This window comes from Carettochelys insculpta, chromosome 16 (genome assembly GCF_033958435.1).
Source record: "Carettochelys insculpta isolate YL-2023 chromosome 16, ASM3395843v1, whole genome shotgun sequence".
NCBI lineage: Eukaryota > Metazoa > Chordata > Testudines > Carettochelyidae > Carettochelys > Carettochelys insculpta.
This window is the reverse complement of record NC_134152.1, coordinates 14,302,272-14,327,815: the sequence shown is the minus strand read 5'-3', so window position 1 is coordinate 14,327,815 and position 25,544 is coordinate 14,302,272. Positions and strand designations below refer to the sequence as shown.

Below are 25,544 nucleotides of genomic sequence, written 5' to 3'. Positions count from 1 at the left end.
CACCCCCCACTTTGTGCACCCCTGAATTAACCAACCAGTTTCTGAGTGCTGCATTCAATGAGATTTCCACACTCTTTTCTTTGACTGAGCAGTGTGTTTCTTACTGAGGAGGGTAAGGAGGAATCACTGCCTCTCCATCTTGGACACCCGCTATCAACAAGGAATGAAGGGGAGCCAGTCTTACGGCCCCAGTTTGACAGGAAACTGCCTTTCAGCAGCCCCTTTAACTGTGTGGGATACAGACATGTCCTACCACCATATCCTTGCGTGAAGGACACGGATGCATGTTACAGTGAAGGGTTTGGTGACGAGTTTCACTTTTTCTCTCTAGTGCAGCGGTGTGCAAAGTGGTGGGGCTGGCTCCCTTGGGGGGGACATGAAATTACATAAGTGGGCTGCAGCACCATTGGCTGCTGGGTGTCAGGCTCATCCAGCTCATTAAAAATGTTGAAATATGTTACTATTTTTATGTCTGTGTGTTCACATTTATATACCCATCAGTAAAGTTTTCACATTCTAACTATCTATTTTCTTACTTATGTCAAAAGGGTTTTTTTTCATATGAACATAACTGAAATTTCCATTGACTTGGATTACATTAGAGAGGTTGGGGGACCCTGCGAATTGCAGGGATGAAAAGTGGGGCCCGACATAAATGTTTACTCACCCTTGCTCTAATGTATAGGGGTACAAAGCTATAGTTAATACCGTACTGTACATACCTGGCATCAGAACATTTTTTCCAGTTGGACTTACACTGGAAACAGAAAACTGCATATGCAGATGAGAAACAGAGGTGGAGTGAGCTGGGTAGCTGTTCAGAGGCACCGCCACAAAACTGCCATTCACTGTAGATCCAGGGGACTCCACTTGGAAAAGCAAGCAAGTAAAGGATGTTAGCTTCTTATTAAAGTCAGATAGACCACAGGCGATCTTGCAGTGTATGACGTAAGTCACCTGATATTCATCAAATTAGCAAAGTGTTTTGAGCTGCCAAAAATTGATGCCCAACCTCTGAAGTGTACTGACATGTTTAGCAGAAGTTCACGTGGCAGCAAGCTAATGAGGCTGTAGGAGTACTCCTATCCCTCAATTAACGAATGTAATTTGTTCCATGAAAACTGTTTGCAAGGTGAAAACTCATATATTGAAAATGAAATTGCCATTCATTCTGACTTGTGCCCGACTCCCATAAAAATCACCCAATATTTTTCCCACGTTGCAATACTATACACTCATGCTACTTTATTGCTTTTTTATTACTTTACTACCATTCAGCTCTTACATAGTGGTGAAAGAGGTGGTGTTGATGCAAGTTCCCTGGGATCATCTGCGTCATCATTGGAAACAGCTCCATAGTGACTTCAACCTCCTTCATTGGGGTTTTATCTTGAGCTTTTGAGGTTGAGGGTTGAGGATCAGCTGATGATGAAGAGGGTTTAGGAGATGGCAATGAAATTGAGGGTTGAAAAAATGATAGAATTGAAGTCTGTACTGCAGCCCTCTTCTTCCTGTCTTACAACTCCGGATAGCATCAAACTACTTCACTAATTTGTCACTTGCATGCTGAACTCCGTTCTAAGTTTGAGTCGTTGTCATCAAGAATTTGTGTAGCTGCCTCCAATACACTGAAGAATTTTGTGAGGGTTTTAGTATCCAACATTTTTTGTGGTTCATCCAATTTTTTCCTACTCCTTTTCTGATAATCTTTCTGCATCCAGATGAATTAATTCCTCATTAGTCAATTCTTCACCGTGTGACAATAACAGGTTTTGAATAGCATTTGTGTCTACCTCACTGAATCCTGCTTGAGTTGCCAGTTGCACAATAGAATTTGAATGTCCTTCACTTCACCCTCAAAACCACAGAAATCATGAACATATTTTGGCAATAGCTCTTTCCAAACACCATTCAGAGTACTTGGAGTAATATTATTCCATGCACAACAAGAAGTCCTGTGGCACCTTATCGAGTAACAACTATTTTGAAGCATAAGCTTTCGTGGGCAAAGACCCGCTTCATCAGATGCATGAGTGGGGGGCGGGGTTCAGAGGAGTCTCTGCCCATGAAAGCTTATGCTCCAAAATATTTGTTAGTCTATAATGTGCCACAGGACTTTTTGTTCTCGAAGATACAGACTAACTTGGCTACCTCTCTGATACTTTATTCCATAGAGTTGTTATATTTTCTACAGCCATCTTGACATTGTAGTTTTTCCACAACTGCTTAATTGTTGGCTTGGCCCCTCCATCTGATGCAGATATGAGATACCTCCTCACCAGTTGCAAATAGTAAGCTTTAAATGTAGCAATGATGCCTTGATTCATTGTCTGAAGGATGGAAGTGGTATTTGAGGGGCAAAAAAAGAACTACTTGGATATTATCACCATAATCTTCGACATTGATATGGTGATTAGGAGCACTATCAAGCATCAGCAAACATTTATTGTCCAGATTATTTTCAGCACAATATTTAGAGATGAATGATGAAAGGTAGCTTATTATGCATTGTCACACATGCCTTTCAATTAGAACACCAGACCTCAGGTAACGATGCCTTGTTTAAGCCTATAAATGCCCTCGTATTTTCCAAATGGTAAACAAGGAGAAGTTTCAATTTCATGTCTCCTTCCAAATCTCCACTAAGAAGTCATGTCAGTTGATCCTTCAAGGCCTTGAAACCTGTTGCTTTTGTTTTATTCCTTGAAATGAAGGTTTGAGAAGGCATTCTTTTCCAGAAAAGCCGCATTTCTTCAACACTAAAGATTTGTGTTGGAGAATATCCACCTTCATCAATTGTTTGTTGCAGTTTGGCTGGGAAAATGTTAGCTGCCTGAATATCAGCAGATGCTGCTTTGCCTGTAACACACAGATTATGATCATGTGAATGCACTTTAAAGCACTCAAACCAACCATGACTTGCTTTAAATGCTATGTCAGTAGCCCCAGCTTGCCTCTCTTTCTCAGCTTTCCTCTTCAGGTCCTCAAACAAAGGCAGAGCTTTCTCCCTTACAATGAGGAATATCAAAGGCATGTTGCATTCATTATGGCTGTATTAAAAGTCTTTCAAGTTTACACATTATTGCATCCCTGGCCTGCATTATTTGATGCAACTTTTAACTCCAACAACGTATATCAGAGAGGTAGTTGTGTTAGTCTGTATCTTCGAGAGCAACAAGAATTCCTGTGGTACCTTATAGACTAACAGATATTTTGGAGCATAAGCTTTTGTGGGCAAAGACCTGCTTCATCAGATGCATGAGTGGGGATGGGGGGGGGCGGGTTTCAGAGGGGTATTTAAAGAGTGGGGTCTGTGTAAAAGGGAGGGCCAGAGCTAGCAAGCTCTATTCAATCAAGGTGGAAATGGCCCATTATCAGCAGTATGTATCAAAAGAGGAAAAACCAATTCAGATCAGACAAGGGGATATGGGTCATTGTCAGAGTCTAATGTGGAGATATTAACACCCAGGGCAGAGAAGCTGCTTTTGTAGGGGGCCAGCCATCCCTAGTGTCTGTATAATCCTGGGTTGATGGAGTCAAATTTGCAAATAAATTGCAGCTCAGAGATTTCTCTCTCCATTTGATTTTTGAAATTTCTTTGTTTTAGGACTGCTACTTTTAAATGTTACTGAGTGTCCAGGGAGACTGAAGTTCTCTCCCACAGGTTTCTTTACATTACAGTTCCTGATGTCTGGCTTATGTCCATTTATTCTATTTATATTAGTAGACATGCAGGTGAAGGAGCCCCTGATGTTAGGTTGATTTTAGGTCCTGTGATATCACTGGTGCAGATATGTGAGCAGAGTTGGCAGTGAGGTTTATTGCAGGGATTGGTTCCAGGTTTAGAATTACTGTGTTGTGATCTATAGTTGCTGGTGAGGATTTGTTTAAGGTTGGCAGGCTGTCTGTAGGCAAGTACAGGCCTGCCTCCCAAGGCTTGTGAGAGTGAAGGATCATTGTTCACGATGGGTTGCAGATCACTGATGATGCATGGGAGAGGCCTTAGATGGGGGCTTTATGTGATGGCCAGTGGTGTTCTCTTGTTTTCCTTGTGAGGCCTGTCTTATAGCAGGTGGCTTCTGGGTACCCGTCTGGCTCTGTCAGTCTGTTTCCTCACTTCTTTAGGTGGGTATTGTAGTTTGAGGAAAGCTTGGTAAAGGTCTTGTAGATGTTTGTCTCTGTCTGATGGATCAGAGCAAATACAGTTGTACCTTAGTGCCTGGCTATATACAATGGATTGTGTAGTGTGCCCTGGATGGAAGCTGGAGGCATGTAGGTAAGTATAGAGGTCCGTGGGTTTTTGGTATAGGGTGGTGTTTATGTGACCATCACTTATTTGCACAGTAGTATCCAGGAAGTGGATCTCTTGTGTGGACTGTTCCAGGCTAAGGTTGATGGTGGGGTGGAAACTGTTGAAATCATGGTGGAACTCTTCAAGAGTCTCCTTCCCATGGGTCCAGATGATGACAATGTCATCAGTGTAGCACAGGCGGAGGAAGGGTGCTAGGGGACGAGAACTGAGAAAGCATTGTTCCAGGTCAGCCATAAAAATATTGGCATACTGTGGGGCCGTGCATGTGCACGTAGCAGTGCCACTGATTTGAAAGTTTAAATTGTCCTCAAATCTGAAATAGTTGTGGGTGAGGACAAAGTCACAAAGATCCACCACCATTTGTGTCTTGGTCTCATCAGGGATAATGTTCCTAACAGCCTGGAGTCCATCTTCATGTGGGATATTGGTGTAAAGGGCCTCTACATCCATGGTGGCCAGGATGGTGTTTTCCGGAAGGTCACCAATGGATTGTAGTTTCCTGAGGCAGTCAGCTGGGGGTGCTGGTAGCATAGAGTCTAAGCAGAGAGTCCACATTTCCAGACAATCCTGTGGTGAAGGTGCCAATGCCTGAGACGATGGGGCTTCCGGGATTCCCAGGTTTATGGATCTTGGGTAGCAAGTAGAATAAACCTGGTTTGGGTTCAAGGGGTGTGTCTGTGTAGACTTGTTCCTGTGTTTTTATAGGGAGGGTCTTAAGCAGATGCTGTAGTATCTTTGTGTATTCCTCAGTGGGATCCTAGGACAGAGGCTGGTAGAATGTAGTATTGGAGAGCTGCCTGGCAGCCTCCTTTTGGTAGTCTGTCCTATTCATGACGACAACAGCGCCTCCTTTGTCAGCCTCTTGGATGACAATGTCAGAGTTGTTTCTGAGGCTGCTGATGGTGTTGCATTCTTCACGGCTGAGGTTATGGGATAAGTGATGCGTTTTTCCACAGTTTCTGCCTGTGCATGGTGGCGGAAGCATTCTATGCATAGGACCAGTTTGTCATTTCGACCATCGGGGGAGTCCATGAGGAATTCTTTTTCTTGGACTGTAGGTGGGAGGGTCTGTGGGTCAGTGCGCTGTTCTGCGTCGTGCTGGAAGTATTCCTTGAGTTGGAGACAGTGAAAGTAGGCTTCCAGATCACCACAGAACTGTATCAAGTTTGCGTAGGTGGTGGGGCAGAAAGAGAGTCCCCGAGAAAGGGCAGATTCTTCTGATGGGCTGAGTGTGTAGTAGGATAGATTGACAATATTGCTGGGTAAGTTAAGGGTGCCACTATTATGGCTCCATGGGGAAAGTAGGAGTTTAGATAGTTTACAGTCCTTTTTCTTCTGTAGAGAAGAAAAATGTGCATTGTAAAGCTCCTGTCTTGTTTTAGTGAAGTCCAGCCATGTGGAGGTTTGTGTGGAAGATTGTTGATTTATGAGGGTCTCCAGCTTTGAGAGCTCTCTTTTGATGTTTTCCTGTTTGCTGTACAGGATGCGGATGAGGTGGTTCCTCAGTTTCTTAGAGAGTGTGTGGCACAATTTCTCACTATAATCTGTGTAGTATGTTGATTTCAGTAGGGTTTTCGCTTCTGACATACTGACTTCTGACATTCACTACTGACAGTCCTTTTGGTATGATGTTCTTCTGTTTGCATTTGGACAGGAAGATGATGTCTATCTGTATCTGTGCAAGTTTTTTCATGAGGTTGATGGATTTCCACTCAATACGGCTAAATGCAGTGCCTTGCATGGTGACAAGTATCAGAGAGGTAGCTGTGTTAGTCTGTATCTTCGAGAACAACAAGAAGTCCTGTGGCACCTTATAGACTAATAGATATTTTGGAGCATAAGCTTTCATGGGCATAGACCTGCTTCATCAGATGCATGAGTGGTGGTAGGGGGGGTTCAGAGGGGTATTTAAAGGCCCTTTTTCCGGCACCCCACTCTTTAAATACCCTCTAAAACCCCGCCCCTACTCATGCATCTGATGAAGTGGGTCTATGCCCATGAAAACTTATGCTCCAAAATATCTATTAGTCTATAAGGTGCCACAGGACTTCTTGTTGTTCTCCAACAACATATGTTTCTGCCAGAGACCCCCCTTGGTCCCTTCCATGACACAGAGGAGGACTCCCAGGATGCACCCTGGGGCAGCAGGAAGTGGGTCCCATCCTGGAACGGCCTCAAACTCTGGGACCTGCTTGCCCTGTGAGCTGATAAGCTGGTTCTGTTGGACCCCAGCACCAAGCATTGGAATGCCCTGAACTACGTCTGCATCGCAGGAGCCCCGGTGGACTGCTGTCACCCTGCTGGCACGATTGAGTGCAAAGGTTAAAGAGCTTTGCCAGGGCTACGTGCAAGGCTGGCACACACAGTGGAGGTCGGGGTCAGGAACAGCAACCTGCATCTATTACACTGAGCTCAACCACCTGTTCGGGGCAACAACGGCGCACCCAGCTGTGCCTTGGTCAACACTGGGGAGGAGGGCCCCAGAAGTAGCCAGCGGCAGAGGAGCTGGGAATCCTACTGGAGCTAGCCCAGGACCAGCACTCCAGCCCCAAGTCCAGCCAGAGGATGCTCATCATAGCCTTGGACTTGAGCTCCTCCGGTGCCACCACCTTGGCATGGGCATCACCAGACTTCTTCATGGGACCATCCAGTGAGTACCCTTTGGGTTGCACACTCCCCGACTCAGGGGGCAGGAGGGGTATGCCACAGGTTCCACCAATTGGAACTGGTGGGGTACCGCCAGACCTGCCTGATCTCCTAAGAGCAGAGGGTGGGCATGGCACTGGGTCACTGTGGGCGTCTTCCATGGGCTACTTGTCAGGGTCGTCCCCCCAGATGCAGTGGGACACATCGATCAAGATCAGAGACAGGGCCAGCAGCAGCTGGTCCTCGGTCTAGGGCAAGCCAAGGGGCTGCTCTGGCATGGTCTGGTAAGAACTGGTTCTCATTCATATGGTTAAGGAGCCCTGCAATGATCTTGCTCTCCTTACAGGAGGTATGCAAGTCTTGGCATGGCAGGGAGCATGGGTCAGGGAGGAGCCCCTTAAAGGGTGCACAGGGCAGACGTCTCAGAAGGGCATGTCCTCCATGTGACCCCCCTCCTCTGGGGTTTTGGGACCGCTTCTGTTGACATTGAGGCAGAAGCATGTGGCCACTTTCTGTCAACAGAGTGGATCGAAATATGGATTCGCATTTATGTGTCGGCACAATCTGCTGGCAGAAGTTTTGCCAGGACATCCTTCTGACAGTCACTTCTCTCGACAGATGCTTCCTGTGTAGATACAGGCATGGATCGATAACTGGTTAAAAGATTGGAAACAAAGGGTAGGAATAAATGGTCAGTTTTCAGAATGGGGAGAGGAAACTTGTGGTGTCTCTCAAAGGTCTGTACTGGGACCAGTCCTCTCCAAAATATTTATAAATGATCTGGAGAAAGTGGTAAACAGTGAGGTGACAACATTTGCAGATTATATTAAACTGTTTGAGACAGTTACGAACAAAGCAGACTGCAAAGAGCTTCAAAAGGATCTCACTAAACTAGGCAATTGGGCAAAAAAATAGCAACTGAATTTTAATGTTGATAAATGTAAAGTAATGCACATTGGAAAAAATAATCCCAACTATACATACAAAATTATGGGGACAAATTTAGCTATAGCCACTTAAGAGAGAGACCTTGGTACTGTGGATAGTTCTCTGAAAACATCCACTCAATGTGCTGCAGCAGCAAAAAAGCAAACAGAATGTTAAGAATAATTTAAAAAAGGAGAGAGAATACGACAAAGAATATCTTATTGGATCTATGTAAATTCATAGTATGCCCACATCTTGAGTACTGCGTATAGATGTGGTCGCCTCATCTCAAAAAAGACATCTTGGCTTGAAAAAAGGTCCAGAAAAGGGCAAAAATGATTAGGGGTTTGGAACAGATGCCAGATGAAGAGAGATTAAAAAGACTGGGACTTTTCATCTTAGAAAAGAGGAGAGTAAGGGGGGATATGATAGTGGTCATGACTGGTGAGGAAAAAGTAAATAAGGAAAAGTTATTTACTTGTTCCCATAACATAAGAACTAGGGGTCACCACATGAAATTAATAGGTAGCAGGTTTAAAATAAACAAAAAGAAGTTTTTATTCACACAGTGCGCAGTTAACCTGTGGAACTCCTTGCCAGAGGATGTTGTGAAGACCAGGGTTCAAAAGAGAGCTAGATAAGCTCATGGAGGTCAGGTCCATCAATACTTATTAGCCAGCATGGGTAGGGATGGTGTCCCTAGCCTCTGTTTGCCAGAGGCAGGAAATGGACGACAGGAGAGGGATCACTTGACGATTAGCTGTTCTATTCACTCCCTCTGGGGTATCTGGCGTGGGTCACTGTTGGCAGACAGGATACTAGGCTAGATGGACCTTTGGTCTGACCCAGTATGTTCTTAATTATAGCCCTCTCATTCTTTGCTGGCATATACATTATATTTTCAGAGGACTGATATGTTTGGCTCTGTAGGCTTACTCAGCTGTTTTCAACTTTATCAAGTGTAAAAGAAAGTTACTAGGTATTTTCAAAGTGCTCACCTCTGTCCTTACAAGTGTCACTTATATCCCCAACAGCTCGGAAGCCTGCCGTACGTTCCTTCTCCCTCTTTGCAGCATCTATTACCATGGAGAGAATGACACCATCTTAGCAACCTCTGTATGTTCCACTAAAATATGTTCTACTCTGCAGAACGCAAGTGCTGGTGCTGCAACTATCCTTAGATTGCACGTGGCTGCCCAGGCCCACAGGCCACCCTTTTGTTATGTGATTCTAGAGCATTTAGTATCCTGATCCTCCATGGGGTCTATGAGCATCGCCAAAATACAAATACAGCCTTCAAAATGCAGGAGGCAAGAAAGAAATTGTGTGCATGGTTAAAATCAATACTGCCGCTTAATCCTCCAGCTGGAGCCCTCAGCTCTCCTCACACACCAATGTCCTGCCCCAGCCCTAAGCCCCCTCCTGCACCCTAAATCCCTCATTTCTGCCCCACTGAGAGCCCACACCCCCAACCCACAGCCCCTCCCACACCTCAACCCTTGTCCCAGCTCAGTGAAAGTGAGTGAGGTGAGGGACAGCAAGAGATGGAGAGAAGGAGGGTGGAGTGGAGGGGCCTAAGAGAGAGGGTGGGGCAGGAGACAGGGCCTGGATGTTCCATCTTGTGTGATTAGCAAACTGACAATCGTACCCAGGCCACAGAGCAGTGCGGTGTGCAGGGGAGGCTGAGAGGGAAGGGGAGGGGCAGGGATGGGGCACACATGGGGGAGTGGGCAGGAGGAGCTGAGGAGGGGGTGGGACCTGGGGAAAAGGGGTGAAGTAGGGATGGTGCTGAGAGTGGAGCAGGGGTGCAAGGAGGAAGGGTAAGGGTAGGGATTCGGGGGAATGGAGTGGGGCTGGAGTGGGGCCTGAGGCTGAGTGGCATTTGAACACACCTGGGGAAAATTAGAAGCTAGGGCCCGTGTGTGTAATCCATCAAACACACAGAGGTGCCTGTATGCGCACACACACGCATATGCAAAATACTCATGCAAAATAACAGCTATTTCAGTGTAACCTTTGTTAGATAGAATCAGATATATTTGATTGAGCCTCAGAGGCCTTCTGTTGTGAACTGAGTTCTCCTTTCACTCTAACAGTAGAGGCCTGTACTTTTGTTCTACCCCACCATGATGCATTTCCAAGGTGCACAGTATTATGACTACAGACACATGTAGGAGTTCATAGGTTTGTTACAATATCAATTAGATTTGGCTGTACAAATTAAGGGCAGCATATTAGTCCTAACACAACATGTGCTATTCTTTAGTATTAAGCCAAAGAAACCCAGTGCCATGCATCACAATATGAGCACATCCAACTTTTTTCAAGTGTGCAGGAGCTATAATACTTCTGTTTAATACCTTAATAGTGTTATGGACATCACAACAACAGACAAGATACACTGAAAATCCTTCAGCCAATAACTCACCTGTTCTCCTGCATTTGGGTTTGGAAGCATCAGAGTAATTCTCTGCAGTGTTCATGGATGCTAGAAGAAAGTTTATTGTCTGTGATACTTGTATCTAGTTTGATAATTTAAGGTTTTTGTTAGTGGAGCCTAATTTACACATATTAAATAAGATGGAGAGTTGGCAGGGGGGCAAAACCAGAGTTCTGTGCACTCACTAGCAACCCAATGTACTCTCTGGGGAACAATCTCCTAAAAAATGTACCATTTAACTGTGGCCCACTAGACTTTTTGTTCCCTTTGAATATGTGCTAACTTTCACCTTGAATTTAGCAGTGATCTTTGGAGTACCTTTCCTAGCCCTGAAGAAGAGCGCTGTGTGGCTCAAACATACATCCCTCTCACCATCAGAAGTCGATACAATAGAAGATATGATCTCACCCACCTGCTCTCCCTAGAAATTCTGAGGCAGCTTCAAGTTACCTTACAGTAGCTTCAAGCGGAGGGTTTTAGCATATTAAATATAAAAAGTGACTAGCCTGGGCTGTTTTACTCTGACCCTATATTTCTGAATAGGCTGCAGATTTTTGTATAGGTAAGTCAGAGTGATCAGTGGATTGGTTTGTATTTTTAAATAAAAAAGAAAGAATGCAGTTGATATTTACTAAGCCATAATTAATGAAAAGCAAAATTAAAACATTGCCACATTGGCACAAAGCAAGGCTAGGGTTTATAAAAGCTGAAAACTTGTTCACATGCCATTAAATCATTGAAAATATAAGCAGCATTTTACAAATTTATTTGAATGTGTATCAGAGGAAAAGTGTATAAGTCACACCAGCTTAAGTGGACATGTCTCCTCTGGATTCAGCAGAGTTGCAGCTACTGTTGCCATGAAGAATTTGACATGAGAAGAGAACTACAGCTGCCTAGGTGAATTGCTCTAGGCAGTGCCACAAACGCTTGTTCACTTACATCGTTTTTGACATTTTTGCGTCTTTATCTCTGTAAAAGCTTCCGTTGATTCACTGGACATTTCATCCAAAATGAGTTTTCCTAGTAAACCAAAATAAGTTACTACCAAATATGAATCAATAGGATTCCAAAGGATTCTGCAAAGTTAAAAACTAATTTCAAGCATCAAATGCAAACATTGTGTCTTGCAATAAGGGTAATTCCTCTACATAAAAGATTGGGCATACATGTGTACGGTGAAGTGTACATCCAAATCCACACAGCTTTGAACACCCTTGAAAAGCAGATTCAGCCCCCTTGGGTGAGCTTCCACAGTGCAGAAGATCATCATGCACTCAGAGCCTAGTTATTACATTTAAGTGCTTCAAAAATTTTCATGAATAGTAGAGAGGACTAAACATGACAGCTCTGGGGTTTTCTCCCCAGCTAAATCACAGACTAGCCATGAGATCACAGGCCAGTCACTTATCCTGTGCCTCAGTTTTATATCCCAAAGGATTAGTTGCATTTTAAAACATATCAAGGAGTCAAGTAGATCTTTCCACTAAAATGATTTATTTTATGAAGGGCAGACACATTGCCAGGTTCATTCATTTATTTAAACTACACATCCTTCAGTCCAATCATCTGGCACAATCTTGTCTCCACAGACAACAACAGGAATTTGGGCATTAATCAATAAATGCAAAATCTGAGCCAAAAATGCCCCAGGTGGGACAAAAATAAGTCACGTAACTTTTAAAAAATATCAGTAGGAATTAAATGAATATCTCAATCTTGTAGTTGCTGCTGTATACTACCACTGATGGGCAGGAGCAGGGGTGAGCAATAAATGACCTGCAGGCCAGATGCAGTTTGCCAGGGTTAGCCCCAGCAGGCTACCAGTCACTACATTTACCCAAGAATCCACAGGTATAGCCTCTTGCAGCTCCCATTGGCCCTGGTTCACAGTTTCCAGCCAATGGGAACTGCGGGAAGCAGTTACCCACAGCTCCTGCTGGCCGGGAGCAGTGAACCACAGCAATGGTGAATCACAACAAATGGGAGTTGTAGCAGTCATACTTGCAGCTGCTCTTGTAAATAAAGCATCTGGTGGCCCAAAATGGGCTATAACCTTCGGTAACTGAGCCTGGCCCTTGAAGCACTTATTGCCTACCCCAGCAAAGAGTTTAATAACCAGCTTTGTACTCTTGGCCCTGCCACTGACTGAGACTTATAGACATTATGGCTAGAAGGGACTGTCATAATCACATCATCTGACTCATCACTCCTCCCCTCCATAAACTTATCGAGCTCAGTCTTAAAGCCAGTTAGGTTTGTGCTTTTCCTGTTCCCCTTGGAAGTCTGTTCCATAACTTCACTCCTCTGATGGTTATAAACCTTCATCTCATGTCAAGCCTAACCTTACTGATAACCACTTTATATCCATTTGTTCTTGAGTCAACATCGAGTCAACATCAGTGCTTAATTTGGCCTCCGTCCCCAATATTTCTTTCTTTGACATATTTATCAAGAAAACAAAGCAACAGAAATGTAGCACTTAAAAGACTAACAAAATGATATATTTGGTGATGAGCTTTCATGGGACAGACCCACTTCTTCAGTCTGTATTGGAAATGAAATTGATCTGAAGAAGTGGGTCTGTCCCACAAAAGCTCATCACCAAATAAATCATTTTGTTAGTTTTTAAAGTGCTACATTTCTGCTGCTTTGTTTTGTTGTACAGACTAACACAGCTACCTCTCTGTTAATATTTATCCAGAGTAATCCTGTCTGAACTTTGCCCCATGTCAAAAATCTTACCAAAAATGTCTTCCATCTGTCTCTCCTGCTGATCTTTGAGCACATATTCGGCTAAGCCAGCTGACAAGAAAGGAAAAAAGAACACAGCATTATGGAGAATTATACCATTAAGAACAAATGATTGTAGATTATTCTCACATATAAAATTCAAGTTCTGAATGGAGAGTAAGAAAGGTACTTTTGTTTTATTTATTAAATAAATAGTGTTTGGGAAGTGCAGAGCACCTGAACTAGGAAGTTAACACAGGAAGTGTTGATCAGGGAAGTATTATTAGTAGATTTTTTTTTCCTTGCCAACCAGAAAATCTCAGGTAATCATCAGTACAAACTGATGAAAATAGCGCTAGCTGGTATATTGTGCCTATATGTGAGTGTGTGTGTGGAGGAGGTGAGTGAGAGGGAGTTCTTTCATTTTATAGAATTGTTATTTAGTATTATTTAAAAAAATTCATTCCTGTGATTGGGAAGAAGTTACTTAAGAGCCAAGCAAAAGGGTGTCACATGTACTTATTAATAAAACTCAAAATGGAAAGCCCCATTGCTACTTTACAAAAGCAATAAATTAGGATTCCCATAAACTCTGTTGGTTTGGTCCTAAGCTCTTATTTATTACTTAGTTTGCGGAAGAGAAGAGTGAGGGGCGATTCAATAGCAGCCTTCAACTTCCTGAAGGAGGGATCTAAAGAGAATGGAAAGAGACTGTTTTCAGTACTGACAGATGACAGAATAAGGAGCAGTGGTCCCAAGTTACAGAGGGAGCGGTGTAGATTGGATAATAGGAAAAACTACTCACCAGGAGGGTGATGAAGCACTGGAATGTGTCACCAAGAGAGGTGGTGGAACCTCCATTCCTAGAGCTTTTTAAGTCCCAGCTTGACAAGGTCCTGGCTGGGATGATTTAGTTGGCTTTAGGCAGGAGGCTGGACTAGGTGATCTCCTAAGGTGCCTTCCAGCCCTGGGATTCTATGATACTAGCAAGTGTCGATCTTATGTATTATTATTTTTTATTATTTATTTATTTATTATTATTATTTATTACTTATTATTCAATCTCAGGGTCTGGTCTGGCTATGGTCTGAAGAAGTGGGTCTGTCCCACGAAAGCTCACCTAATAAACTATTTTGCTAGTCTTTAAAGTGCTACTTGACTGCTTTTTGTTTCGATCTTATGAGTGACTATTCATTTCAATGGCTCAGGTTCTATGGGATCGATTCTGGCACTTGGCAAATCAATGGAAAATTCTTATTGCTTTAATTGAGAGCTGAAAATGGCCCTAATTACTTATCATATTTTAATAATCATACATACAGTACACCCCGAGTTACGCAAGGGTTACATTCCTGAGCACCCTTGCATAACTGACATTTTGCACAGGATGGGGTGGGGAGGTGGGAACCAGGCAGCAGTCTGGCTCCTGGCTCCCCGGGGCTTGCAGGAGCCAGGCAAAGCAAGGGAGAAACTGCGCTGCAGGAGCTGTCTGCCCACCTGGCTCCCCACAGCTGCAGGAGCTGGGGGCTGGAGCGGGCAGCTGCACTCTTTTTGATTTGCCCTTAACTCGTGTTAACACGAGTTACATTCAAATCAAAATTGCCCTTCTCAGGGATTGACTGTACATGCACATTACATTTAAGTATCTGGCACCAATCATACGAGACGTGCAGGACCCAGAATTGCCACTTTGATGTGACAAGTCTTATGAACAGAGACCATTGAACTGATTTATACTTTTTAATATTTAAGAGATATTGTACTTTTAGGGGGCCTAGGCGCTTTGAATATTTCTAGGGGTAATCAGGACAAACTATACTGAAAACCATTCGCTCTTAAACATGTAATTTTTAAAGTGCTAACTATATAAGCTTATGTCTACATCTTTCTCAAAAGATCTTACTCAATATCTGTATCAGGGTGACTGCTCAGGAGGGGCACGAGCCACGTGACTGCCCCCATGTGGACACAGACCTGTTACTAAACATGCGCGCATGGAAACGCTCCCTCTTAATCTTGGCACTTTTGCTGACAAAAAAATTCTAGCCTCTGTGAGTGGCCTTGGCTTTGACAGCAGGAGAGTGCTCCTGCTGATAAAGCAAAGTTTACTGTTGCACTTACCACAGCAAAACTTTTGTTGTTTGTGTGGGAGGTAGGAAGGGAAGGTGTGTTTAAGCAACTGTAAATGAGAAAACTTTGGTCCATCAGTTCCAATGTAAACATAGCTTTGGACAAAATGGCACTGAATTTAGGTGTGACCAATTTACTGTGTGCAAATTATAACTTGTAAGGAACCGATATACAGAGAAAACGAGAAATAACAACGTTCGCAGCTGATGTGCATCTTCTCCATTTGTGTAATCAGGGGTCAGACACCCCAAACACAGAAGAGAAAGTTTAAACCTCCCAGAAGAGAGGTTATATCAATGGATTCCAGGCTGTACCATTGTACTATATACATGTCAGGATGACACAAGGCGGCACACCTCCCCCAGAAACGGTAGACAGGAAGGTGGGAAGCAGCCAGCAGAGCCAGATCCTCTGGGCGGGGGGCAGGGGATTAGTGGGAGGGTCTGGTCTTCACAAAAGGGGTCCCTCCCACCTGCAGTCACTGGCAGCAGTGGGAGAAAGTGGAGCAACATGGCCCTAGACCGCTCTGCTCCCCCAGCTTCTAGCTGCTTTGCTCTGGGGAATAGGGAGGACTTCCCCGCTCCTTCCCCCCGTATTCACCTGTAGGAAATGAAGTAATGAGGCTAGGAGCCAGGGGAGTGGAGTGAGCTGGGGTTTGCTTGCTTCCCTGCCATTGCCCGTGAGGTGGGAGAGAAGGCTTGACCCCTGCCGCCAGCGCTAGTCCCCTGGACAGTGTTGCTTGAGGGAGAGAGGCTGGGGGAAAGGCCGGGGCGGCGGACAGAGAAGGGATGGGAAGAGGCAGGGCAGTGGCAGGGCTGGGACAGAGCAGTGGATGTCCTGGGCTACAAGTGGCTGGGGAAGGAGTCACATGGGCACAGGCATGTGGCTGGTGTCCCTCCTCAGCAGTCACCCTGATACATACACTGAGTGAGGGTTTTGGGAAGGCTTCTAATGTTATGAATTTAATGGTCAAAAAGGCCGTGGTTATGCAACTTTGCTTTTGGGCACAATACAGAAAACTGCTCATATTCTTCTAAGCCTCAGCCTACAGCAGAGTGGTGAAGCAGAGAGGGTCACTTGCCATCCAAGTCACCTATTTACAGGATGCCAGTTTCAACTACCCACCCCGTTTTCCAGCTCAGGAAAAGACTATGAAGACGGAGTTGTTCCCTTTCTTAAAAAAACCCACATGCCCGCGAAAAAAGGGCAGGAAAAAAAGCCATGTAAAAAGCAAGCTTGAAACTGAGTTTTCCATCTGGAATTTGAGGAGCTATGTCTAAGCAAGAAGCTGCCTGCGAAATGATGCTCCCTGCTTAGTGAGGAGATTTACTACTAGCAAAGTCCCAGGCTGTCTTGTCAGCCTCATCCCTCGCTTCTTAGGCCTGTGAAGGGTTTCCTAGCTAAGCAGGGATCCAAAATCAAGGGATCAAGAATTCCCAGAAGCTCCGAGTACAATTTTGTTATATATTATATACACATTTAAGGTTACTGTGTGATTTGATTTAAACCTCACAGTCTCTGATACTGAAGCAAAAGGCAATGCCAGGAAGTCTGAAGAATGTAGTGCCACGTGGTGCTCAAATCTTGGTAATGCCGGTTGTGCTTTGTCAGGTGGTCTTGTTATCAGGGCACTTTACTGCGCTCAGGTGTCACTTTAGAAAGGTGTTGCTGTGGAAATTAATGCTTAGTGTGGCCACAGTAAGATTCTAGCAGTTAAATCCTGGCTGCAGGAGTTTTGCAGGGAGCCGGGATGGGACCTGCACCCTGTGCCTCTCCAGCCCTCTCCCACATGGGGCAGGCCATATGCATGTGCACAAGGAGCCAATAGGGACAGCTGCTGTTCCTTCACTGGAAATACAGTAAGTTGTTTCAATGTCAATAGATAATGTATTAGAAAAGGGATTTATATAATTTGCAAATATAAAGCCTGAAGCTGCATCTTTGTATTTATTGTCCATGACCTATGGACATGCACTCTCCCTTTCCAGGTCAGCTCTGAATCTGGGTTTTTGTTTTTTGTTTTTTTTCCCTATTAAACAGACTGTCTGTTTGTTTCCCCAACTCACTCTCTGTTCACAGAATCATGGAATCCTAGGGCTGGAAGAGACCTCAGGAGTTCATCAACTCCAGTCTCCTGACCAAAGCAGCAACAGCCCTAACTAAATCATCCCAGCCAGGACTGTCAAGCCTGGACTCTGCCTGCATGGACTATGGGTGCCACAGTGAGCTGACCACTCTGGGGCTGCTTTCATGCATTCAGGGGTGATGTACAGAGGGGAATGATCTCTCTGTCCAGTAGTTTAGAACTCATGAAGGATGGATTTGGGGTGACATGGGACCAGAGAGTTGTTGGTGTAACCCCACGAGGAGTAATTAGGCCAATCAGAAGTGACATGCAGAATGAGCAGGGGGCCTCATGTACTGCCTCCAGCGCCATCCTCCCCCCACTCACCATCAGACCACACTGCTCCCAATGTATGCGGGGGCCTCTCCTGGAGTGGGTCAGCCTGAGTGCAGTGTGAGCACTCCTAGGCCGCGATGCCCCAGCCCGGTGGGGGTGGGGGGGAACTACACACACACGCTGGAAGCAGCAGGTGGGCTGTTGGTGTCAGGGTCTCAACCAAAGGAGCTCAATATAAAGGCACTCAAGGTTTTAGAGCAGCAGTGGGACTCTCCCAGCTAGCCTGGATCTGGCCCAAAAGGCCCGGGGCTCCCCCGCTAGCATCCAGCCTGCAGCAGGTAGGGGGTGTGGAGCCCTGAGCCTCATAGGCCAGAAACAGGCAAGCTGGGGACAAATCCAGCCTATGGGCTCTTCCTGGTGGAGACAGGAAGTGGCACCACCACTGCTCCTCCCCTTCCTGCTGGCTGGGGAAACAGCAGCACAGTGCTGCCTGGAGAGGCTCTTCCCGCCACTCTGATGGGCCGGAATTCTCCCGGGAGCTTTTCTGCACACGGCCCTTCCTCCAGCTGGGGAGTGGGGCACCAGTGGCAGCACGTAGAGGTAAGCACCCCCCATCACCCAGAGTCCCCACCTCCACCCTCCTCTGGCAACCTCCTCCCACACAGCTCCCCATATCCTGCTCCTGTCCAGAATCCCCCCACCTCCTGTACCTCCCCTCCCATACCCCCATGCTCACCTTGCTCCTGCACCCTCTTGTCCTTCCAGACCCCAACCCTCAGCCTGCTCCTGCACCATCCCAGTCACAGAGACTCTTATCCTCAGCCTATTCCTGCACTCTCCCTCCCACCTAGACCCCAAACACCCACCCCCTGTCCACTCCTCCACCTTCCCTCCTACCCAGGCTCCACACCTGCTCCCCAGCAGTGCCCTCACACACACTGAAGACTGAACCCATCATTCTTGGTCCCATCCCGGGCCCCCAGAAGCATTATTGTGGCCTGGGGGAAGCCCTGAACCTCAGTTCCCCCTTGTTCATTCCCCTTGCTTGTGGTGCTGGAACAGGAGAGGAGTGATGTGTCCCAGTCAGGGGCCACATCGGTGAGGGTTTTTTTTATTTTGCTTCTCGCTTTTATGTGGCCCCCGACTGATTTTCTGTAGGCCAATGTTCCTTGACCCACAAAAGGGTCCCCAATCCCGTTTCAAAGGGCAGGCAAAGAAGAGCCTCTTACTGATCTGGTCATCCCCAAAACATCACCCTTCCCAAATAATCTCGTACCTATTCTAGAATAAGCGTCTCCTGTATTTGAAAAGAGAGATTCTTCCTCACTTTCATTGCTTTCCATTGTATAAAAGACATCCAAACTGCTGAACTGGTCATGGTTGATCGTGTCAATTTCAGGGTCTAGAATAAAAATAAAAGTACAGTTAGGTCAATGAATGTCATAAACAGGGTAAAGAAATGCAGAAGGCAGGACAAGTCAAGATGGCAGAATTATTAATTCATTATTATTTGTTCTGTGGTGCTTTTGTGATGAGTCATTGATTCACTAGGAACTGACACAAAGTCAACTAATAGTAATGGAAACCACATATAAGGCAAACAAATCTAATCACATTGCTTAAAGCTCTTCTTGGACTGGTGAGAATCAGGAGAAAATGTTCGGTCAGTGGTGCTTCACTGATGTGACTAAGCGTATGTCTACACTAGGAGATTTTTTTTTCTAGCATGAGATTTTTTAAAGTCAAGAGTGCATGTCCACACTGATACATGAAGTTGATGCAGTGGGCCCATTAGGGTGGACAGCTTTGACTTTGTCAGCAATTCATTGTGGGTACCTATCCCACAGTTCCTGCTGCTCTGTTGCATTGTGGGTTAAGCTGCCCATGTCTAATGGGACAAAATGTGCCATGAGTGCTTCTAGATGTGTGTTGTCAGCCTCCTATGGTGCATTAATCTCCTCCCCTTTCCTTTGGAAAGCAGTGGGAAAAAGTGTTTTCATGCCCTTTTTTCACTGGGAATCCATTCAGATGCCGTTGCAAGGCTTGCATGGAACTCGTCCAACTTCAAATGGTTGTGGCAGGTATTGTGACCATCTTTTGCTTTGTGCTGTGGTATGTGCAGAGCCTAAGCAGCCTTCAGAGTGATGAAGAGTCCAAGGAGGACACAGACATATGCAAATGTGAAACACTGGAAAGAAGGAATGAGGAGATGCTGGCTGCACTCAATGCTTTGTGCATAGTGAGGGATCAGTTCTGGTGCCATGAAACCAGCTCAGACTGGTGGGACTGCATTGCTCTGCAGATGTGAGATGATCAGCAGTGGCTACGAAACTTCCTCATGCATAAGGCCACTTTCATGGAACTTTGTGAATTGCTTTTTCCCACCCTGAAGTGCTGCAATACCAGAGTGAGACCTGCTCTGACAGGTCAGAAGTGAGTGGCAATAGCCTAGTGGAAACTTGCAATGCCAGACAGCCAGCAGTCAGTGGGCAATCAGTTTGGAGTGGGCAAATCTATAGTGGGGGCTGCAATGATACAGGTAGCCAAGGCAATCAATAACGTTCTGCTAAAAAGTTGTTCAACATCTTTTTTAATGAGCTGGATGAGGGAATGGATTGAACCCTCAGCAAATTTGTGGATGACAGTAAGCTAAGGGGACAATAAGCTAAAGGGACATTGCAGGGTAGAGAGAGAGTCCACGGCGACCGAGTTACATTGGAGGATTGGGCCAAAAGTAATCTGATGAGGCTCAACAAGGACAAAAGCAGAGTCCTGCATGTGGGACAGAAGAATCTTAAGCATTGTTATAGGCTGGGATCGACTGGCTAGGTAGCAGTGCTGCAGAAAAGGACCTAGGGATTACAGTGGATGAGAGACTGGATATGAGTCAACAATAGTCAAGAAGGCCAATGGCATATTGGGGTGCATTATGAGGAGCATTTCCAGCATATCTACAGAAGTTATTATTCCCCTTTGTTTGGCACTGGTGAGGCCACATCTGGAGTATTGTGTCCAGTTCTGGGCCCTGCAGGATATAAAGGATGTGGCTGCATTGGAGATGGTCCAGCAGAGGGCAAACAAAATGATCAGGGGGCTGGAATACATGACCTATGATGAAAGGCTGAGGGAGTTGGGCTTGTTTAGTTTGCAGAAGGGAAGAGAGAAGGGCAAGTTGGTAGCAGCCTTCAACTTCCTGAAGTGGGCCTCTAAAGTGGATGAAGAGAGACTGTTCTCAAAGGTGATAGATGGCAGAACAAGGAGCAATGGTCTCAAGTTATAGAGTGGGAGGTGTAGGTTGATTATTGGGAAAAAACTATTTCAGTAGAAGGGTGTTAAAACACTGGAATGGATTGCTTAGAGGTTTTTAAGTCCCAGCTTCACAGCAGCAGGGTCTCCTTTTCTCCTTCCCAGGCTGGGTGTTGTGGGCAGGAACCATCCACTTGCTTACAGGCGAGGAGGTGCTCTGAGCTGCTGGGCTCCTCTCTTTCTGCTCTGTCCTTCCCACCTCAGAGAACATCATCAGCATCATCTCCAGAGGCGATGAGAAAGAGCTTTGGTTGCAGCAGCTGATTGGTTGCTTATACCCAGGCAGTGGGCAAGTAGGAAAAGCAGCCAAAGACATTTCCCCAGAGCAGACATGACAGTCATATCTGATACTGTTAAGGAGGTGCACCCTATGGCCGTGTCTACACTAGCCCCAAACTTTGAAATGGCCACGCAAATGGCCATTTTGAAGTTTACTAATGAAGCGCTGAAATGCATATTCAGCGCCTCATTAGCATGCGGGCAGCCGCAGCACTTCGAAATTGATGCGCCTCTCCACCGTGCGGCTCATCCTGACGGGGCTCCTTTTCGAAAGGAGCCTGCCTACTTCGAAGTCCCCTTATTCCCATCTGCTCATGGGAATAAGGGGACTTCGAAGTAGGTGGGCTCCTTTCGAAAAGGAGCCCCGTCGGGACGAGCCGCGTCAATTTCGAAGCACCGCGGCCGCCCGCATGCTAATGAGGCACTGAATATGCATTTCAGTGCTTCATTAGTAAACTTCGAAATGGCCATTTGTGTGCCCATTTCAAAGTTTGGGGCTAGTGTAGACGTAGCTTATACGATGTATGTTGTAAGGCCACCCTTCCCCATACAACACAAGCAACAAAGACACTACTTTTTGGAACTTTATTGTTTTTTTCAGGGGACAAAATATAGCACGCAGGAAAGGAGTTCCGGTGGGGGTTTTGGAGAATGGTGAGGAAGGGCAAGAGGCATTTTGTCATCACAGGTGAGGGAGTGTCAGCTTCCTGCTTTGAGAATCATCCCTTGGAGTGCAACAGATGGCTGCCCTTGAATTTTCCTCCCCTCACTCCGCATTATGGAGTGCCAAAGTGGGGGAAGGAGGGAGGGTACAGAACTTGGTGAGGAGAGGATGGGCTGCCCTGGGGCTCTGTGCTCCTGTACGAGACACCACAGGAGATCTGCACCATCAACTTCAACATCTCTTCCTGGGTCTGGACTTTGCATTTTCCTTTCCTCCCAATTGGCCCTGCTCTCCTCCAGTGTGCTTCTTCTCCATGCATTTAAGTGTCTTGTTCATGTGGGCAGCTTGCATGTGCTCCAGGAACATATCTTCCTGTGTTTGTTTTCTCCTTCAGATCTGTGCCAGTCTCACAGCTTGAGGGAGAGTGGGGAGCCGTGGTCAGAGAGCCCATTGTTGCACGCACTGTAACAAAACACAAGTGAAGACCAGATATTGGGGCGATACGTTTATTGTAGATGAGATCAGTCTTACAACACACAAAGTAATTTAAGAAAAAGCCTCTGTGGCACTAATAGGGATGTATTATGTACAGGACAAATTTTGCTTTTAAGAGTCATCTGTTCAGCATCTACTACACCAAGATCTTAAGGGATCTGCTTGACTAGGTTTGCTTCCAGTCATGGTAAGGCACAGATTGGAACATGCTTTCAAGCCTGTGGTTCCAAAAGCAGTTTTTGCAACTGTGCTCACTGCAAGTAGCCGGGGGCCTGGTGGCTTTCAAGGCTGTGGCAGCTACAGACACCACATGCTTCCCCTCCCCACTTTGCTGGGATTGTGAGAACTTTCCTTTCCCCAGGAGCCTGGGGAAGGGACTGGGGGGAAGGCATGGATGTGTGGCTTATGCTATCAGAGCTGTGTGTATCTTATGCATGTCCTGTGCTTGTCCTCACCACTCTGCTGGGACTGGGAAAGTCTCTCTTCCTCCAGGAGCTGGGGGATGGGACAAGACATGGCAGTGTGGCTTGTGCTTTCCTCCTTGGGTCTCTGTGTGTGGCTCTCACATTCACCATGTCCTTCCCTCCAACTGGCGGAGAAAGTGAAAGTTTCCCTTCCTCCAGGAGCCTGGAGAAGGGAAGGGAGTGGATTGGTCCAGACTTGGTGGAGCATCTTGTGCTGTCATAGCTTAATGTTCCTTGCACTGCTTCCTCTAGATTACAGTGCAACACATCAGCCTGCTTAGAATATCACACATTGACAAGGAACAGATGCTGTCTGAATGGTGACAGAAGGCTGGTCAGTATGCTGCAGTGCTCTGTGCTGCAATAACAACAATACGTTCTGTGGCACCTTGTAGACTAACAGATATTTTGATGCATAAGCTTTCATGGGCAAAGACCTGCATCTGATGTAATGGTTCTTTGCCCATGAAAGCCTATGCTCCAAAATATCTGTTAGTCTATAAGGTGCCACAGGACTTCTTGTTGTTCTCAAAGATACAGACTAACATGTCTACCTCTCTGATACCTCTGCTGCAGTGGTGCCAGGTTATTTACTGCTGGCTTGGCGTGGAAAGGTGTCCTATCATGGAGACTGGAATAAGGCAGGCCTCCCCAGAAACCAGAAGGATTAAAGAGTACCTGTCTGAGGGCTTTGTGGAGATGTGCAAGGAGAAGTGGTGCTCCATCCACAGACACAGTAATGAGTTCTGCTTGGGGCCCTGGGCTGTGTAGGTACAGTGCCCACCACAGATCACAACCAATTGCTTTAACCAACTTGTAGCATGATTAAAAATATGAAACTCACCAGAGCTGCTCTCCTTGCCCTTAGGGTCCAACCGCAAAATGTCTGGGAGGAGGGGATGAGATCCAAAGTTTAAAAAATTTCCTGGCTGTTGGTGAGATCAGCTTCTCCATTCACCAGCTGACCATTGTCTTCCTCCTCCTCTTCCTCATCCAACATGTCTTCCCCACTGGTGCCAGGAGCTGCATGAGGAATCTCTTGGGAGGCATCCACAGACTCTCTGGGGACACTGGTTGGGTCCCTCCCTAGAATTCCATGCAGCTGCTTGTAGAAGTGGTATGTTTGTAGCAATAACCCAGAACATCCACTTGCTTCCTTTGTCTTGTGGTATACTTGCCTGAGCTCCTTTCTTTTCATGCAATATGGTTGAGTGGCCCTGGTGTACCCTTTTTCCACCTTGCCCTGTGAGATGTCTATGTTTCTTTTTGCTGCTTCATACTTCTGCCAGCACTGCTTCATCCTTCCCCACCCCTCAGCAATATGGTCCTGGATCTCTTGTATGCCCCATGCTAGAGCTTATCTGAAATCCAAGGAATTCATGGCCAGATCTACTGCTTGCTCCACTCACCACACTGGACAAGCAGGAAATGAAATTCAAACTTTCCCAGGCCATTTCCTACACACCTGGGCTGTGGCCTCACTTGGCCAAAACTTCGAAATGGTCATGCAAATGGCCAAATCAAAGAATACTAATTAGACTGAATATTCAGCATCTCATTACCATTCACACACTGCCAGCCGTGGCACTTTGAAAGCGCCGCTTTCAAACGCGTGCAGCTCAGTGCTGCTACACGGGGGTCCTTTTCTAAAGGACCCTGGACATTCTGAAATCCCCCTGTTCCTCTCAGCTGATTTTGTGATATTCCTTGTGAAAAACAGGAATACCAAAATCAGCCTAAAGAACCTTTAAAGTCAGTGTAACAGACCCATTAGGTGGACTGATTGCTTAGAAATTTGACTCAAGTCAGCTAAGTTTGACCTAATTTCCTAGAGTAGACCAGGCCTAGGAGGACAATAACATCCTTAATACTTAATTTATCCTGCTTTCAAACTTTGCTGCATAAGTGGGGATTTTTCTGCACAGACAAATTCCCAGCAAAATGGGACAATTCATTGTATTTCTAACCGTTTGAAAGTTCACTTTCTTCATCTTCAGCAGATAACCTTGTGTCCAAGAGGCTGTATAGATGCAATGGATCAATATTGCTGTGCAGCAAATCAAGAAAGCCATTTTCAGTCAAAACTGCTGAATCCATGGTTTGTCTTTTGCTACCTGAAATCAAAGCACAAGATGAACAGAGTAAAGTAGATGGATGTTTAGCAGTAGTTTATAACTTTCTTAATTGGTCATGTCATCTACCATCAAAACCACACTAAAGCAGACAACGCTGAAATCTGTCACGCGCAATGTTGCTTACTCAAAGAGCTTATAGTGCTCTGTTTAATATTTCACTTTCAAAAGTCAAATCCTAAAGGCATTGAACATCTGCTACTTCTGCTAAAAGTGCAAGCATTGAGACACTAAGATGGACGGTACTACAAAACTTCTACCCTGCTCCAACATACGTGTGTTGTGGGACCCTAAGTTAACTCCTCAAGGGCGTATCATAGTTGTAACACATAAAATACAGATTTTGCACAGGGATTTATAGCATCACTGCCTTTCTTTTAATACAACGAGAAATGAATAGATGTGTGCAACAATAACAAATCCTGCTCACATTTCCCTGACTCAATTTATTACCTCTCTGAAGCATTCTTTGGGCTTGAGTCTGGGTCCTCCGGTGGTGTCCAGGGTGCTTCTGTTGCATGACTTCTGAACCATGGACTGAGAGAACGTGCAGCCTGCTATGTCTTCAGGTCTGCCATGCTGCCCTCCATGTATGTTACGTGCAGGGAGTGTGGA

General features: G+C 45.6%; 1 protein-coding gene across 1 annotated transcript in view; it reads right to left on the bottom strand.

Moving 5' to 3' along the window:
* The window catches only part of CIITA (class II major histocompatibility complex transactivator), a 100,305-nt gene that overhangs the window by 38,391 nt on the left and 36,370 nt on the right, over positions 1-25,544 (bottom strand). Inside the window, exons 2-8 of the mRNA XM_075010655.1 lie at positions 24,765-24,911; positions 18,866-18,991; positions 13,071-13,130; positions 11,268-11,348; positions 10,314-10,373; positions 8,884-8,961; positions 723-869 (exon numbers count right to left, since the gene is read on the bottom strand). Coding sequence (XP_074866756.1) covers positions 723-869; positions 8,884-8,961; positions 10,314-10,373; positions 11,268-11,348; positions 13,071-13,130; positions 18,866-18,991; positions 24,765-24,911 — 699 coding nt within the window. The remainder of the gene's footprint in view (positions 1-722; positions 870-8,883; positions 8,962-10,313; positions 10,374-11,267; positions 11,349-13,070; positions 13,131-18,865; positions 18,992-24,764; positions 24,912-25,544) is intronic.